The 15,426-nt window shown below is 41.4% G+C and overlaps 1 protein-coding gene across 4 annotated transcripts in view; it reads right to left on the bottom strand.

The window, feature by feature from the left end:
• Positions 1-155: 155 nt before the first annotated feature.
• CEPT1 (choline/ethanolamine phosphotransferase 1) overlaps positions 156-15,426 on the bottom strand; it is a 33,005-nt gene continuing 17,734 nt past the window's right edge. For 2 of the 4 annotated variants that reach the window (XM_054712298.1, XM_054712300.1), the window contains exons 5-9: positions 9,142-9,226; positions 2,954-3,085; positions 2,152-2,310; positions 1,522-1,647; positions 156-933 (exon numbers count right to left, since the gene is read on the bottom strand). In XM_054712298.1, coding sequence (XP_054568273.1) covers positions 814-933; positions 1,522-1,647; positions 2,152-2,310; positions 2,954-3,085; positions 9,142-9,226 — 622 coding nt within the window. In that variant the 3' untranslated portion in view covers positions 156-813. Of the gene's footprint in view, positions 934-1,521; positions 1,648-2,151; positions 2,311-2,953; positions 3,086-9,141; positions 9,227-14,076; positions 14,162-15,426 lie in introns of all 4 variants that reach the window. The other 2 variants (XM_028154043.2, XM_054712299.1) reach the window with 2 other exon arrangements.

The following is a 15,426-nucleotide window of genomic DNA, read 5'->3' as shown; positions in this document are numbered from 1 at the left end:
ATTTATACAAAATAGAAAGGTCACAGGACAGAACAACAACACAGCTGACCAAATTTTCTTATTTATTAAAGAACAGAAATAAATTTTGCTTCAAGTTTGAAAAATGACATTAAAACTTCGTTTATTTTTCCAGTGAATAAAATTGAGAAAAACGCTGGCTTTCAGATCATATATTTATTTAAAAAAATAAAATGAATCGACAAAGGTACATTATTCCGCATGCTGACAGGGTTCCCAGCCCACGAGACACTCCATTTCTTGAGCAATAAAAAAATGACTTCCTCAACAATGTAAAAGATAGGAAACCTCTCCCTCCGAATTCCAGGTGTTGGTCACTAGCTCCCCCTCACAAGCCAGTGGGGTACATCTGCTCCTGAGCTGAGCTCCTTTGCAAAGAAAGCTTGAGAAGACACGAATCAAAGATGTCACTAAAAGATGATGATTTGTTAAAATTATAAAGCAACCGTCTTTTGGCCTGCAAATATTCTACCTAAGAAATCTCCACTGCAGGGGATCAGCCCCCCCATGACAATTTTATTCTGAATCCAGGATAGTTTACAAGCACATGGCATTGTTCCCCGCACGCTCGCTTGGCCAAACCTGTACATCAACATGTACAATATACAGGACAGGACTTGAAACTCCCATTCTCACAGAGGATCGTTAAGGAGTGTTACCAGTAACAAAGGATAAAAGTTATACCACGTTGATTATTATAAATTATATTTGTTCTTGTCCTCCCCACTCTCATTAATATGTTCAGATTCTTTCCTGCAGAAAGCACGAGTTTCCTATACCACACCGACTCCATCACTAGTGATGGTTAGAGTGAACTGTAGAGGCCTTGATTCTGAAGACGTGTATGTGCAGGTGCGATGCGATCTGATTGCAGACGCTGACACAGTAGCGGATCAAATCAAAGAAAGAGAAGACCTGGAACGAAAAGAGACGATTAGAGTCACCCGACCTGCGTAGGCTTACCCTCAGCTTGACAGTGCAGAGGCATGGCTTCTGGCTTTCTCCCCCTCTTCAGAGTCACCCTCCGTTCCATACAATTTAACACACCAGTACTCACTGATTCTTCCTTTACAGCAAGGATCAACAAACTCTTTCTTAGAGACACAGTCATTATTTCAGGCTTTGCGGACCACATGGTCTTTGTCATGAATGCTCAACTCTGCCATTGTTGCATGAATGCAGCCACAGACAATACATGCATGCATGACCATGGCTGTGTTCCAATAAAACTTTATTTACCAAACCAGGCCATTGGCACCTTGGGTGTAGTTTGCCAACTCCTGCTTTACAGTCAGAAATATGGAATTTATAAGCCCTAATGTGGGCAGAATTAAAAATAATGTAAAAAATGGTTCAAAGATGAAGCCACAAGGAACTCCCACAAAATCCTATAAATGAGGCTTTGACATTCCAAATCATTACAATTGTAAGATCGATCTCTCAGGACTGGCCCATTGAAACAAGAAAGTAAGTAGCCTCTACATCATGAAATACAATACCTACCAGGGCAATCCAAAGCACAATATATTCATCGATGAAGCTGTTGAAATACTGATCCAGAAACAGAAGTGCTGGGCCTATGAAGGCTGTGTCGTGCAAATGCATTTCACTCTTAGTCATGTGTGCCACCTAGGAAGGAAAGAGAATCAATGGCGTGGGCATTTCCGTGTTGGAGCAATTGTGAGCTACACAGAAAACCGGGACTGTGCTCGAATATCAAGTCTCAAGAATTCTTTAGCAACATGCCTTGAATTTCCAAAACTAAAAACCTGACAACACGAAGTGTGTGTGAGAGCTACACACCAAAGGGCTCTACCATCAACCAGGCCCCCAACCACGCTTCTCACCAGGAGCCTAATTTGAGTGTCTAGAGACGGAGACTGAAGAAAGCAGATGAGCAAACTAAGCACATGACACTGTGGAGAGAGAGGAGAGCTACGGTGGCTCAAGGAGCTCCTAGTAATCTCACTGTCGCTTCACAGAAGATACCACCAGCTCCCAGACTGATGTCAGGAGATTCTGATCGGAGGAGGGCAAACTCTAGAACTTCTCAGGACACTAGGGAATGAAAACTACGGCCCTAAAACCAGAATAAGATGAAAATTAAAAACAAACAAAAACGTTCGTGCTTACCACAAGCTTATTGGTGATTTTAGCAGATACAAAACCAAATGTCAGTATATAAAGACAGGGATGCTTTTCAAAAAGCTGGACTGCGGACTTCTTGTAGATCATCACAGCTAATGTGATCACGGATCCAATGTGGAGAAAAGGAGAAAGGACACTTGTTCCCTGTGCAGGGCAGAGAGGAGATGGGTTAGTGGATTCGATACCGACCAACTCAAGCTTTCAAGAACCTTGTGGAGTCAAACAGCCCACAGTTTCTACAATGGAGCATCAGAACAGCTCAGGAAAAGCAGTCACCTGGACCGGGAAGGCACAAACTGAGGATTTCACCTTTAAGAGGCTAGGCTTATTTTATAACGCAGGCCATACTTTAAAAAAAAAAAAAATACAGGTGCATTAAGTTTGTGCATATCACAAAAAGATAAGCATATCATTGTATGCACGTATAAATAAAACTGAAGTTTTGAATGTTACTATTTTTAAGACTAAGTGGAAACTCCTAGTTGACAAGTGATTTTATATAATTCAATCCAATTTTTATTGATTTCAGAGGAAGGGAGAGAGCTTGAAACATCAATGATGAGAGAGAATCATTGATCGGCTGCCTCCTGCATGCCTCCTGCTGGGGATCGAGCCCGCATTCCAGGCATGTGCCCTGAACAGAATTGAACTGTGACCTCCTGGTTCGTAAGTCAACGCTCAACGCGATGCTGGCCGGGCGATTTCATATAATTCAGATGAAAAACAAAGTGACCCCCACACTGAGTCCTAGCACAAACTATCACTGGGAAGCGTAAGCGATACTCACTGCGATCGTTGATCCATTTTTCCCAACACCACCTGTGAAGATTACACGGAAATAATTCGTACAGGAAAATATGGTCCCTGCGACAGTACAAAGTGCAGGAAAAATTTTCACTTGAATATTCAGCACTGGAATCTTTAATAGGTAGAGAGAAAGAGCAATTAAAATATATACAAACTGAAATAGGAAGACAGAACAGTCACATACTCAATTCATATTCTGATATGCTCTCCATGCCCTCCAGTTTAGTAAATACTTAAACTAATGGAAGCTCCTCTCTCCTTTCCTTTATGAGCAATATGACAAGTCTCAAGAGATGAGGCTACACAGAAATGAATCTCACTGCTGACAGCAATCTTTAAAAAGAAAATAACTGATCCAACTTTATTAATTTGAGTCAGAAGCTAAGTGAGGCTCATTTAACACATCCCAGAAGTCTGGCAATAGTGAACTGGGCTGTCTTCTGGTGTTTTTAGCAAAGAAGAGTTCTCTGTCTTTCTCTTTGTGCATTTTTTTTTAACTCTACCCCTATATCCGTAATTTGTTACTCATTGTTACGATAAAGTGTGGATGATGAAAGACTAAAAATATTCGCAACTGGATTGAAAACAAAAATCTGTAAACTAGAGAATGGAAGACAGAAGTTCTACTTAGAAGAGTTCCCAAGGCCAAACTGTTAGGATACAAGCAGCTAGGAAGCAGAGGGCAAGTAAGAAGGCGTCCATGTGTGGGGGGCAAACATGGCAAGCACATCCAAGTAGAAGGACTGATTTAAAACAAGGGGGCTGAGTGGATTGAGATCATGTATTTAATCTTGTGAATACAAATCCATCATTTAAAATGAAATATACTTGCATTAATATTTAAAATCATTTAAGAATCGCTCCCTTCCTATACCGCCCCTTTAGCTACTCTCAAGTCTCAAGTTTTGTCCAATATAGATCGAAAGAAAGCAATAAAATGATGAGTCTAAAAATAGAAACAAATGACTATAGGAACAGGATTCCAAAAGCCCAGGCTTAGCAGGCAATGAGTTTTTACAATGAAAACAATTTAATGAGGGCTGCTAACGCTTTTTAGGCTGCCATCTGCCTACACTTTTACAAACCAAATAGGAAATCTGAGATTTTCGACTTGTTCATATGGATAAAACTGCAGTAAAATTAGTAGAGGTAATTCTTAATGTTTAGATCCTCAATTTCTTCAAAATTCTTAAGACCTCTGTTTGTTTACACAACTCTATGACCTCTTGCAAAACTGCAACTCTAAAAAAAAAAAAGTTGGAATCAACTGTTCGAACTTCCAGTTGTACTGTGGCGGTGTTTACGCTTCTGACACGAAATAGGTCAACTTCAAAATCAAGCCCAGACCTTTCTGGACCATCCTCAATGCTGTCCTCCTTCCCTAATTGATCTCCAAACCCTCCAGACCAATCCAAAACTTGTTTTCAATAAAAGAGAAAACCAACACCACGGCTGCTAGAATTCCAAGAGGTTTTTCTGCTCTAGTTCAGAAAGCTAGAGCTATTGCCGAGCGAACCTGATGCACCTGGCTGAAACTCCCAATGCGGGCTGGCTCCCTTTCCCCCGCTGTGACAAAGGACCCGTCTGGCAAGAGGGAAACCCTACACTCCCCCACCTTTCAAAAGCAGCAAGGCATTAAGGGGCCTGCCTGAACGTGGGCCAGCGGACGGAATGAGCGCCAAGGCTGGCCTTGCAGAGAGCTGTGTGCAGCTGGGCTGGAGAGTGTCACAGCTGTATTTGAAATCTGGAAAATGCTTTAGGACCATGGAAATGGCTGCTTTTTGAAAGGAGAGAGAAGCAGCAGAAACATTAGAAGAGCCAGGGAAATTAGTAAGTGGCTTGGACCACCGAGTGAGCAAGTAAGAACAGACTCAGAAGCAAGTGCCAGAAACATGCTGAGGACGCTCTTCACCCGTCATATGTGACGGCTACTCACACCAGCACGTAAGCTCCTGGGGTAGGACTGTGTTCGAGTTGATTTTTGTCTTCTCTCTAGAGCCCCACATATTGCAGGGGCTCCGTATGCACCTGCTGGGTGAAGACCTCCCTTTCTCTTCCTCTCGATGTAGAATTAGTTTTGAGGGAGTGTAAGGGCACACCTGGCCCCGCACTCAGAGGGAACAGGGAAGTGAGCTGCCAGGACACTGGAGGCAGAGTGAGGGGAAAGCTGGGGCCAGCGGGATCCCAAGCTTCTCCCGGTGATCCGGGGATCCCTTCAAAATTGGCACCAACTGCTCCGCTTACAAAGCACCAGAAGTGTTGCCACTGTCACCTCACACCCAAGGTTAAGGAGGGGGGCACATTCTGTCCTTCCCAGTCTCTCTCTCTGTCCTCCTGGGACTCATCCAAGGTGGCCAACGTGCATCCACTCTGCAGGAACAGCCAGAGAGCTGCGCGAAGACACCTTTAGCTCAGGCCTCCAGAGCTTCGGAGCCTCGGAGACTGGCCAGGACCAGCTCTCCCCTGGGGCCCGGGGCCTGCCCCACAGCCAGGGAAAATCCCTCTGGATTAATGCCATGAAATGATGCATCCAAAGTAATGCCAATCTAATGTAATTTATGTCTTAAAAGGTTGGAAATGGAAAAAGGATCTTAAACCCTCCAATTTACCTGATTAACAATGGACCCATGTTATGGTTCAATGGTTTGGGTTAATGTAGAATATCGGTTACTAACTGTTACTGTTTTCTTAGGAGCATAATAAAGTGTTCTTATAGGTTCTATAAATTTCAGCAAAAATAGAAAGTACTATTTTGAGTATAGATACTTTCTTCCAAAGAATGTGGACTATGACTATTTGTAAATACTTTTAATATAAGTGAATTCTATGAAAAGACAATGTAACAATTAGTGTCCACCTTTAAGAAAACCCCCACTTCTTAAGTATTTTAGTTTAAGAATGAGATATAAATTACACTACCTAGTACGTCTTCAGTTCTACCTAATGAATAAGGTGTCTCATGGCTTAATACCCACACATTTAATCAACTAATACATTTACGAGAATCAAATGTGATAGGAACCATGTGCGGATTATTTGTGGGTCCCCTTCAAAGTTATATGTCCCACCCTCCCCCCATTTCAAAAGAGTGATATGATAACGGATAGTTCCCAGGCATTCCAAACGGATGTATTCTTTTGGGAAGCAATACACACACAAAAATGTGTTATTTTATTTCTTGCAACATGTAAGCCACGCTCCAGTGGACTTTTGTGCATAAAAATATTTTTCCTTAAAAAAAAAAAGAAAACAAAAACAAGACAAAAAAAACCCCAACCAAACCAAACAACCATGAACTACAACCGTGGTGAACACTGGTCTCTTTGAAGAGAAAGAAGAGCAGCAAGAATGTGCGCTCCATACGCAGCGACATGAACCACTTACCTGTGCACGGGAGCTGACCGCCTGCACTCAGCTTTATGAAGGCATCGGCACTGTTTTTGTTTTGTTTGCCATAAACTTGCTTTCTGAATATTAGTCAAAGCTTTTGAATGAGGATTTAGAAAGCATTTTCCAGTTTATGACATCAACCTCAGGAGAGATGAAAATGTCACATCTCGGCCCTGAACAAACCATCTCCCCATTCTGGCACACGGAGAAGTGGGAACACTACACACAGTAATCCTTCCTGCACGAACATATGCAGCAATAAATGCTTAGGGCCAAGTAAGAAGAAAACGGTGACATACAGCGGCCTGAGGTCAGTGATGGGACTCTCCTGGGGGCCGCTCAAAGAACACAGACCTTCTCTCTACGCCCCCAAACAGCACCATGAGGTGGAGTCCTCCCTTTCAGCCACTGACGGTGACGGGAGGACCAGTGATGCGAATGAGACGGGGCGGGGGTTTCCCTCTGCAACTGACCTCACTAACCCTGAACTGGACTGGTGGGCCTGCGAACTCCAGGTGAGCCTGGAGCCCGAGGGTCCCTTGTAAAACATTTCATAAAAACGGAAGATAAGCCGAAACCGGTTTGGCTCAGTGGATGGAGCATCGGCCTGCGGACTGGAAGGTCCCAGGTTCGATTCCGGTCATGTACCTTGGTTGCGGGCACATCCCCAGTGGGGGTTGTGCAGGGGCAGCTGATTGATGTTTCGCTATCATTGATGTTTCTGACTCTCTATCCCTCTCTCTTCCTCTCTTGAAAAATCAATAAAATATATTTAAAAAAAAAATTAAAAAAAAAGGATAATACTTTCTTAATTATCAATAAAGATAGGGCAAAATATCTGATCCTTTAAGAAAAAATTACATCTGTGATGTGTGCATAAATCCTCATTTTAAAAAGGCAACAAGTATACCTGCAGCAAACTTACTGCCAGGCAAAAGCCAAAAAATGAGATGTGTGTAGCCTAAGTGGGTATATAACTTCACGTACAACAGTGCTTCACTACTTCGTACTGATAACTAGATGGACAGGTGTACATACCTGATGCTGGCCTGTGTCTGGATGATCAAGCCAGAATTCCATTTCCTTTTTGTCATCAGTATGCTAAAACTATGGTTATTTATCTATGTTTAAGATATTCAAAATAATTTGGGGGGAGAGGAGGGAACGGAGATTTTGGTATAAAACACAAAGCCATATAACAAATTTAAGTGGGGGTAGGCTTTATGATCTAGTTTTAGGAAAAGAAAAATCCTTCCTCTATGGCTGAATTATTTTTAATATGCAGTTATATAAATTTGATATATATAAAAAATAACTATTAACCTAGTGGAGAGCAAAAGTAATAAAATTCCCTAGTGAAATCTATAGATACCAGATTTCACTAAAGACCGTATTGGCTCTGAGACTACGTGTAGGAAAGGTGAATCTGAATGGTATTATGTACATATTATGTGCATGACTGAATGTTTTCAAACTTTTTCTGGTTGACTGCGGATTATTTTTATTCCTTCATCCCCAGCCGCGCCGCCCCCCCCCCCAAATAAAGGGCATTAAATAATTTCTGGCAATACATACTTAGGGAAGTGTGTTAATTTCACTTCCTCAAGTATCTAATTTACCATCATAAAGTAACTTAGCCGAAACCGGTTTGGCTCAGTGGATAGAGCATCGGCCTGCGGACTGAAGGGTCCCGGGTTCGATTCCGGTCAAGGGCATGTACCTTGGTTGCGGGCACATCCCCGGTAGGGGGAGTGCAGGAGGCGGATGATCGATGTTTCTCTCTCATCGATGTTTCTAACTCTATATCCCTCTCCCTTCCTCTCTGTAAAAAATCAATAAAATATATTTAAAAAAAGAAAAGAATTATGTTCGTGCAGGAGCAGTAAATCTTTTGGGTAAGGTAACACCTAGTAAGTGACAAATACTGTACTCTGCATGGGTGGTGGGAGCGGTCGTGGTTAACCGGACCAGGGAGGACAAACTACTTTGGCTCAGATCTGGAAGGTGCATTCTAACCCTAAGAACAGCAACATTTGAAGCTTATTATGTGATGGGCTTTCACATATTTACTCATTTAATCCATAAAATCACCCCATGGGATCGGGACTACTGTCCTCATTGTACAGAGAGCTGACAGGTGAAGTCCCACAGGATACTGGGGCTGGGGCCGACTCCGGCAGGCAGGCTCCTGAGCCTGTTCTCAGCCTCCATGTCACATAGATCACAGTCCCTCTTCCAGAGGTTTCTGGAAAAGAATTTGGGACTGCAGGGGAACCTATATATTAGGTCAGGTTGAAAATCTAGGGTGTGGCTTGTTAAAAACAAACAAACACCAAAAAAACCCCTATGGCACTGGCTTCAATATCATCTATTTGGTTTGGGGGCCAGAGTTAACTTCTTACCCCAAATTTGCCATTCAGCTTTAAGCATATGACAAAAAAACTGAGTTCAGAAAGAGAATAAAAGGGTCGATTTAACCTTATCATTGGTTAACTCATACACTCCCTGCTGTTTCCTCGGCTGTAAAATGGTGACAGGTCATAATTGGAGGAGGGCCTTGAAAACCAGCCCTGGGGGGCCCCTAAGACATCACGTGACCGTGCTAGTGAAATCCACCGGGCCCTAGAGAGAAGTTGGTGTCCGACTGCTGTGTGCCTTTCGTTTTCAGAAAGAACAAAGTAATTTTACATTTCACCCTGTAACCGCGTTATCCTATATTAGAAACACAAGCAAAGGACAACATGCATGACATGGGATACACAATGTGAACGAAATTACCATAGATTGCCAAAAAGGTGGTCCTCCAATCACTGCCAGCAAATGCATGATTATTATGAAGATTTGCACTTCAGTCACATCAATTCTGATTAGGTACAAAAAGCCAAAAAAGCAGAATTACTCAAAACAATTTCAAGTTCATTAGTTGCAAGCTTAGCAGCGTTCCTCTATCATGCACAATCGACAAAAATCTCAAATATCGAGGAAAGGGGAAGAGGAGGTGTCACAAATTTGTTATGAGCAAAATCAAATAAAATCCAGAGCCTTTTCATTTAATTTGATGAATTTCACAGAGCAATAAAAACCCCTCCTTTCCAAAGGGAGTTTCTGACTGAGGTTGGGCTGAAAACTAGAGCTTCACCTTTCCAACCAAAAAGAAAAAAAACAAGTGTGTGTATTAAATTTTGAGTGTCAAGCAGAGGGTTGCGCTGTACTGCTGTACAACACGAGATCTTGAAATACGGCTTTGCAGTATCCAGCGGAAGAAATGGAGAGCTGTCACTCGTCACATAAACCACGGAGACCCTGTACAACGGACTGCCCTTTAGACAGCCTCGTTTCACGCCTTCCGTGGTACGAGGGGGGGTGAAAAAAGTCTCACCCGGTTGTCAGATTCTCATGTTTATTAGGTCAACTACCCTGAGATTTCTGGAAAGAAGACACTGAAAGCAGCCAAGAGTTAGCTTCGAGGTAGCTGGAGATGACCTTACAGTCAAAAAGAGGCAAACCTGGTACAAAAACAGGGCAGCAGAAATGAGAAGGCCGAGAGTCTGGAAAAAAGAAGACGGGCAAAAAGACTGAGGAGCAAAGCCTACACTGGGGTTCCCCTCCTGCCGGCACCTGGTCAAACCTGGAGGCTCTCATTCTCGGAGGACTGGACCCAAAGGCCTCTGCATGTTGAGAACTTACCCTACAGATATGCCTGCACACCATGCGTGCACAAGGTGTGTCATCACCGTGTTATTCATAATAGCAAATCAGAAGTGAGGGTGTGGTCCCAGAAACGAGGTGCCTCAACCGAATATTTGGTAGCTTTTTAAAAAAAGAGTGGGGCAGCTCCCTACAGTGATATAGACACATATGAATGACATATTAGGTAAAAACAACACTATGTTCTAGATTGTGCATATGTTACTTTTCCTGTATAAAAAAATATTCTATTTTTTCTTTTTGCCATTAATTACGTAACAAGTTCCTGGAAGGATAAAGCGTAAACGGAGGACGGTAGTTACCTGGTGGAGGGCAGCGTGGGAGCCAGCCCGCTGGGAGAGGACGCTGGGGGGAGATGGACTGCTTATCTTTTGTACAATGTTAGTTTTTAAACAAAGTGAATCATTTATCTGTTAAGAAAGTAAACTTTTTTTTTTTTTTTAAGTCTAAGAAAAATAGGCATCAACAACAGCAAGGGGGTTCAACGCCCAGAGCAGAGCCGAGCACTCATTCCTAAAACCAACAGGTTAAGCGTCGGAAGCTCTCACACCCACAGCAAGTAACTAGGTTGAAACCAGTCTCTCACCACTAAGAAAAATTGATCTTTGTTTGCTCAAGAATGTCTTTTAAACAAGCTGATTAAGCTGCAAACATACAGGGATGCAGTTATCTTGATAGACACATTTTTGGGGGGGAAATGGACTGGATTAGGCTAAAAAGAATCTGTAGAGCTGACCTGGTGAGTGGTGTTGCCAATAAGGAAAATTACACTCAGTAGCAGACTCAGGAGACTAAGCAGGTGTCAAAGATGATCGACTCTGTCTCGGGTGGAGGGCAGACATCTTACAACATTTTGCTGGATATATGAAGTAGCCTTTTGGGAGGGGAAGGGCCAGAAGTATAGAATTACAAAATAAAAATGGAGGGAACCTCATGCAATTATTTGTACCTTGGATAAATGTAAAAGAGAATAGAAAACATGAAAGATCTTCACAAAGCCCCAAACTGGGATACCTACCACATGCCCTTGGTTCGAATTCCAAGACGACTCAGTATTAAGTGAGGGTGCGAAGGGATTTAACTGACATTCGGTGAGAGTTGATAAGCATGTTAATCACCTTTGCCCAGAATGTTTTACGTATGGTGTGCATTTCGAAGATATACTTGCGAATTTGCAAACATAATTTTTTTTTTTTCTTAAACTATACACAGCAAATGTAATTGTGCTGTAATCTGGGTTGGCGACCAGCTTGGTTAACACAAGCACTAGGGCTAAATTCACCAAGTCAAAGAAACCCTGATTTGTACAGATTGACTTGTGAGCTATTATTTCCAAAGAAGCATCTTATTAAAAAAGTCAGTGAAGGTGCCTGGAATCCTATTCAAAGACTGGACTGCTATTAACTACAGATTTGCAATTATTCATAAATGGACCTGAGGTGCTAGGGAACATGCAGAACCAGAATAAGGCATTCCTTATGTATGTTACCGGAAATACCATGGGTGGGGTGAAGGCTGGTAGCCTGGAGTAAAGATTAGCTCGAAATTCAATACACTGCCTTCTGATATTTCACTTCCTGCCCTTGATAAGGGGCAAACTGGGCGTGGCAAGCTTAGATTAATGCTAAATAATTACTACCAGTACAGCTGAGTGATAACTAGGAGTATTTTAAATTCAAGTGTTATATACAGAGAAAGTCTAAACGTCTAGTTCTGAGATAAGCTGAATTATTTAAAACAGTATTGTCTACCACGTGAATGATTGCCTGGATTATCTTTGAAGACTTAAAACAAAAACAAAAAAACAAACTGTCTAGTGACTTTGAGGAAGAAGAGAACAGCCAAGGGCTAGCACAGAGCAGGTCCTCTAAGAGGGACCCACGTTTGCTGAGGGGCAGCCGTCCTGCTCATCTTGGAAAACAGTCCTCTCACCGCACTGAGTAGTCATCTTGGAGTTAAGTAAAGGGATCCCACTCAAACTAGCACAATCAATTCCGGAAGAAACCTGGAAACCACTGGAAGTTACTAACACAGGTCTGAAAATTAATAATAATGGTAATGACCACTTATATGCCAGTCACTATAGTTAACACATTATTATTATTATTTTACTCTTAATCGTCAAAATCATGCTTGGAGGCAGGACCTATTACCACCATCCTACAGATGAGAAATTTAGTCAGACAGGCTAAAGGACTTCCAAGAGCCCGTGACAGAGACAGTAAGTGCTGTTCCTACGCAATGCTGACCAAACTCCTCTAAATCTTAGACTATGATCAACAAACGTCTGTCACAGGTGTTTAACTTGCTATCACTGAGATGTTTATACGTTTCAGGACGATGCTTCTCGTCTTCTAACACAATTTTCTCTAAAATGGCACAACCCGACAGGCAATAGCACAACCCGACATAGGAAGTTTCGATGCTAATAAATGAAATTAATTTGGAAACAAATTAGAAATAACTACTCGTTGTGAAGCTTATTTTCCCCCTGAACTCTGTAAGAAAAAAAAGTACATCTGACAATTTCATTTAAATGAGCAAATCCGTTAAAGTGGCAAATACCAAAAGCAAAAGAAAACATCTGCAGGTTCGCAGCCACTGGTGAAAGGGAAGGCAGTGTATGTGGAGGAAAAGCATCTTCCATGTTAAAATGAAAATGCATTAGTTTCCACAAACATTTTAATAGGAGGGACCTCTAAATATAGGGCCCTTAGTTACCACAGATAAACACAGTGAAAGGAAACAATATAGTCAATATCTTGACTATTAATTTCATTAGGAATAGTGGTGACAGTGACCTTTGGTGAATGTAATTAATAGTAACAGATGAGCTATGAAAAATTTTAAATCTAGACAACTGTAGTGAGCATAAAGCCTCAGATCTTTGGAGAAAGTACCAAAGAGAGGCGACCAGGAAGGGAGTGCTGAAGGGTGACATCCTGAACGAGGCACATTATTCTGCCCCAGAAGGGAATTCCACAAATTATGAAAATATATTGTGAAGTCAATTGGAAATGGCTTTAGTTTTGTTCTTGAAACATGCCTATAGTACTCGGTATTCTCCACATGCCAAATTTATTTGATGAAAAGAAAAAAGAAAAAAAAAGAAAAGTTGTAGAATATCTCTCACTATTGACTTGTCCCCAAAGTCATCGTTACTGCCACTGAATAACTAGATTTACAAAATAAACAGAATCTAAGCTCTATTTTCTTATAAACTCTTTCATTCTAAAGTGTGAAGGATTCTGGCCTATTCTAGTGGGAAACTTCAAAAAGTCAAAATTAGACTTCTAACATATGAAGAAAAAGATACGTTACTCACTCTTAGCATTAACTACAGAAATATGTATTTGATATTCAAAAGCACACACCTGAAAAAGAAAGTAGTCAAAGGATGACCACAGTAACAGGAAAGCTAAAGATACTCAGTTTTAAAAGCACAAGAGAGGGAAACAGTAAACATAATAGAAGCGAGAACAGCTTGTAGCATTAATTTTAAAAACACAAAGTCACTGCACAGAGAAGCAGAAGCACTAGTACTGCAGAGCTGAAGTGATACGCTAAGTAAGTGAAGAGAGTAAACGGAATCTTCTCTACGTCGCTATAAAAAGTTCTCTCGACTTAGCTAAGGAAAACTCTGCTTGCTTTATTGTTTTCAAAATATAAATACCCAAAGAATTCTATTTCATGGTGGAAAGGTATTTGTTTTTAAAAATATTATGAAGAGCAAAAATGATAGTGGTTACAATAGGTAAATGGGAGAATTGTTTTTAGCATCAGATCATCAAAATATTATTTTTAAAAAAATTTGTTTAATAGGGTGGATTTTTATTGCCCTATTATATATTAAAATTATCCGTTTTCTAATAACCTGTTTGCCTGTGAAATACCACCAGACTTTTGATTTTTTGTTTTTTAATTACTCTGTGCATGACAAAGGTGCTGTCTTCATTGAGTTCACGCCATTTGTTCATTGGACAGCATGAATATTCTAGCAGTTACCGTGGAGTTCCAGAACCAAGGTCCCAGGGTTCCTGTGAGAAGCTGGCATATTATAATTATGATCTGGGACTCTGTAACATCGAATCTATGCATAAGGAAACAAACATTTCAAAATAGCTTTACTTCAGAGCTTCTGCTAAAGAGCCCTACTAAAACAGGTAACAAAGCGAGGTTTAAAATGTAGCATTCTCCTTATAAAGACATCTAAAGATTCAACGATATGATTTACACAATTCTATTGCTGTCCTATGCATACACGGACGTTTCTTACCCAAATCCAAGTAGTATCAAAGTATAAAAATTAAAACCATAACACTGAATAAATGACTTGTAAATGGGCAGCTGGAAACACTAGAACTAAAAATTCAAGTCAGCTCTCAATGACCTAGGAATGGTGACGACTGCTTGGCAAATAATCACACCGTCTGGGAGGAAGGTACCGTGAGTGCCAGGACCTGTGCGGACAGGCCTGTGGATAAATGCTTCCCGGGAGCCCCAATGTCAGACATCTGTGTGTTTGGGAAACCACGGATATCTCGCATCCCTTCACTACCCCATACTCACCTCGCCCCTACCTCTGCTCTCAGTAACATCAACACATGAAGGGCCAAGGGCGAGAGGGGAAGGGTGACCTTTAGGAATTGGTCAGAGCAAAAATCAAAGTGGCCTTTTCATTGTTCTGCTTCCTGATCATCTCTAGTCCAGAATCTCATCCTCTCCTCTTTCTCTCCCCTTAATTCCACGCCAGCTGTCACTCTCTACGACACTGGAAACGTTTATTAGTGGCCAAAGTAAATAAAACATCCAATTCAATCGCTGAAAAAATTTTGGTGACAAGAAAAAAAATGCTAGTTTGGGGGTGGGAGTGGCCGGGGAGAGGTCAATGGGGGGAAAAAGGAGACTCATGTAATACTTTAAACAATAGGAATTTAAATTAAAAAAAAAAAAGAAAAAAGCTAGTGGTTTAGAACAGGCTCCAATAAAACGGACACAATCAAACCTAAGAACCGAGGAGAGCTAACGACCGAGGCCCACACTTCGCCTGCTGACCCGGCGTCCGAACTGCCCGCAGGCTTTACGTTCACATAGTTGTTTTAGGATATTATTTATGATTTTTTTTTTTAATGGGCAGAGTCCAAATGAATGAATCATTGCTGAGAAAAAATACACAGGAAAACCGAAACTAAAGGGAAATCTTTGGTGTGCAATAATCCACGTGATAAATCTTAAACATTTACAGATCCAGATCCTATCAAGGCATTGGACAGGAAGTTTCCTCATTTCCAATGCACAGGGAGTGGATCAGATGTTCATAGGCAACAGTTTTTAACGACTAAGAGGTTTTCAACT

This window comes from Eptesicus fuscus, chromosome 22 (genome assembly GCF_027574615.1).
Source record: "Eptesicus fuscus isolate TK198812 chromosome 22, DD_ASM_mEF_20220401, whole genome shotgun sequence".
Taxonomy (NCBI): domain Eukaryota; kingdom Metazoa; phylum Chordata; class Mammalia; order Chiroptera; family Vespertilionidae; genus Eptesicus; species Eptesicus fuscus.
This window is presented reverse-complemented; position numbering and strand designations above follow the sequence as displayed.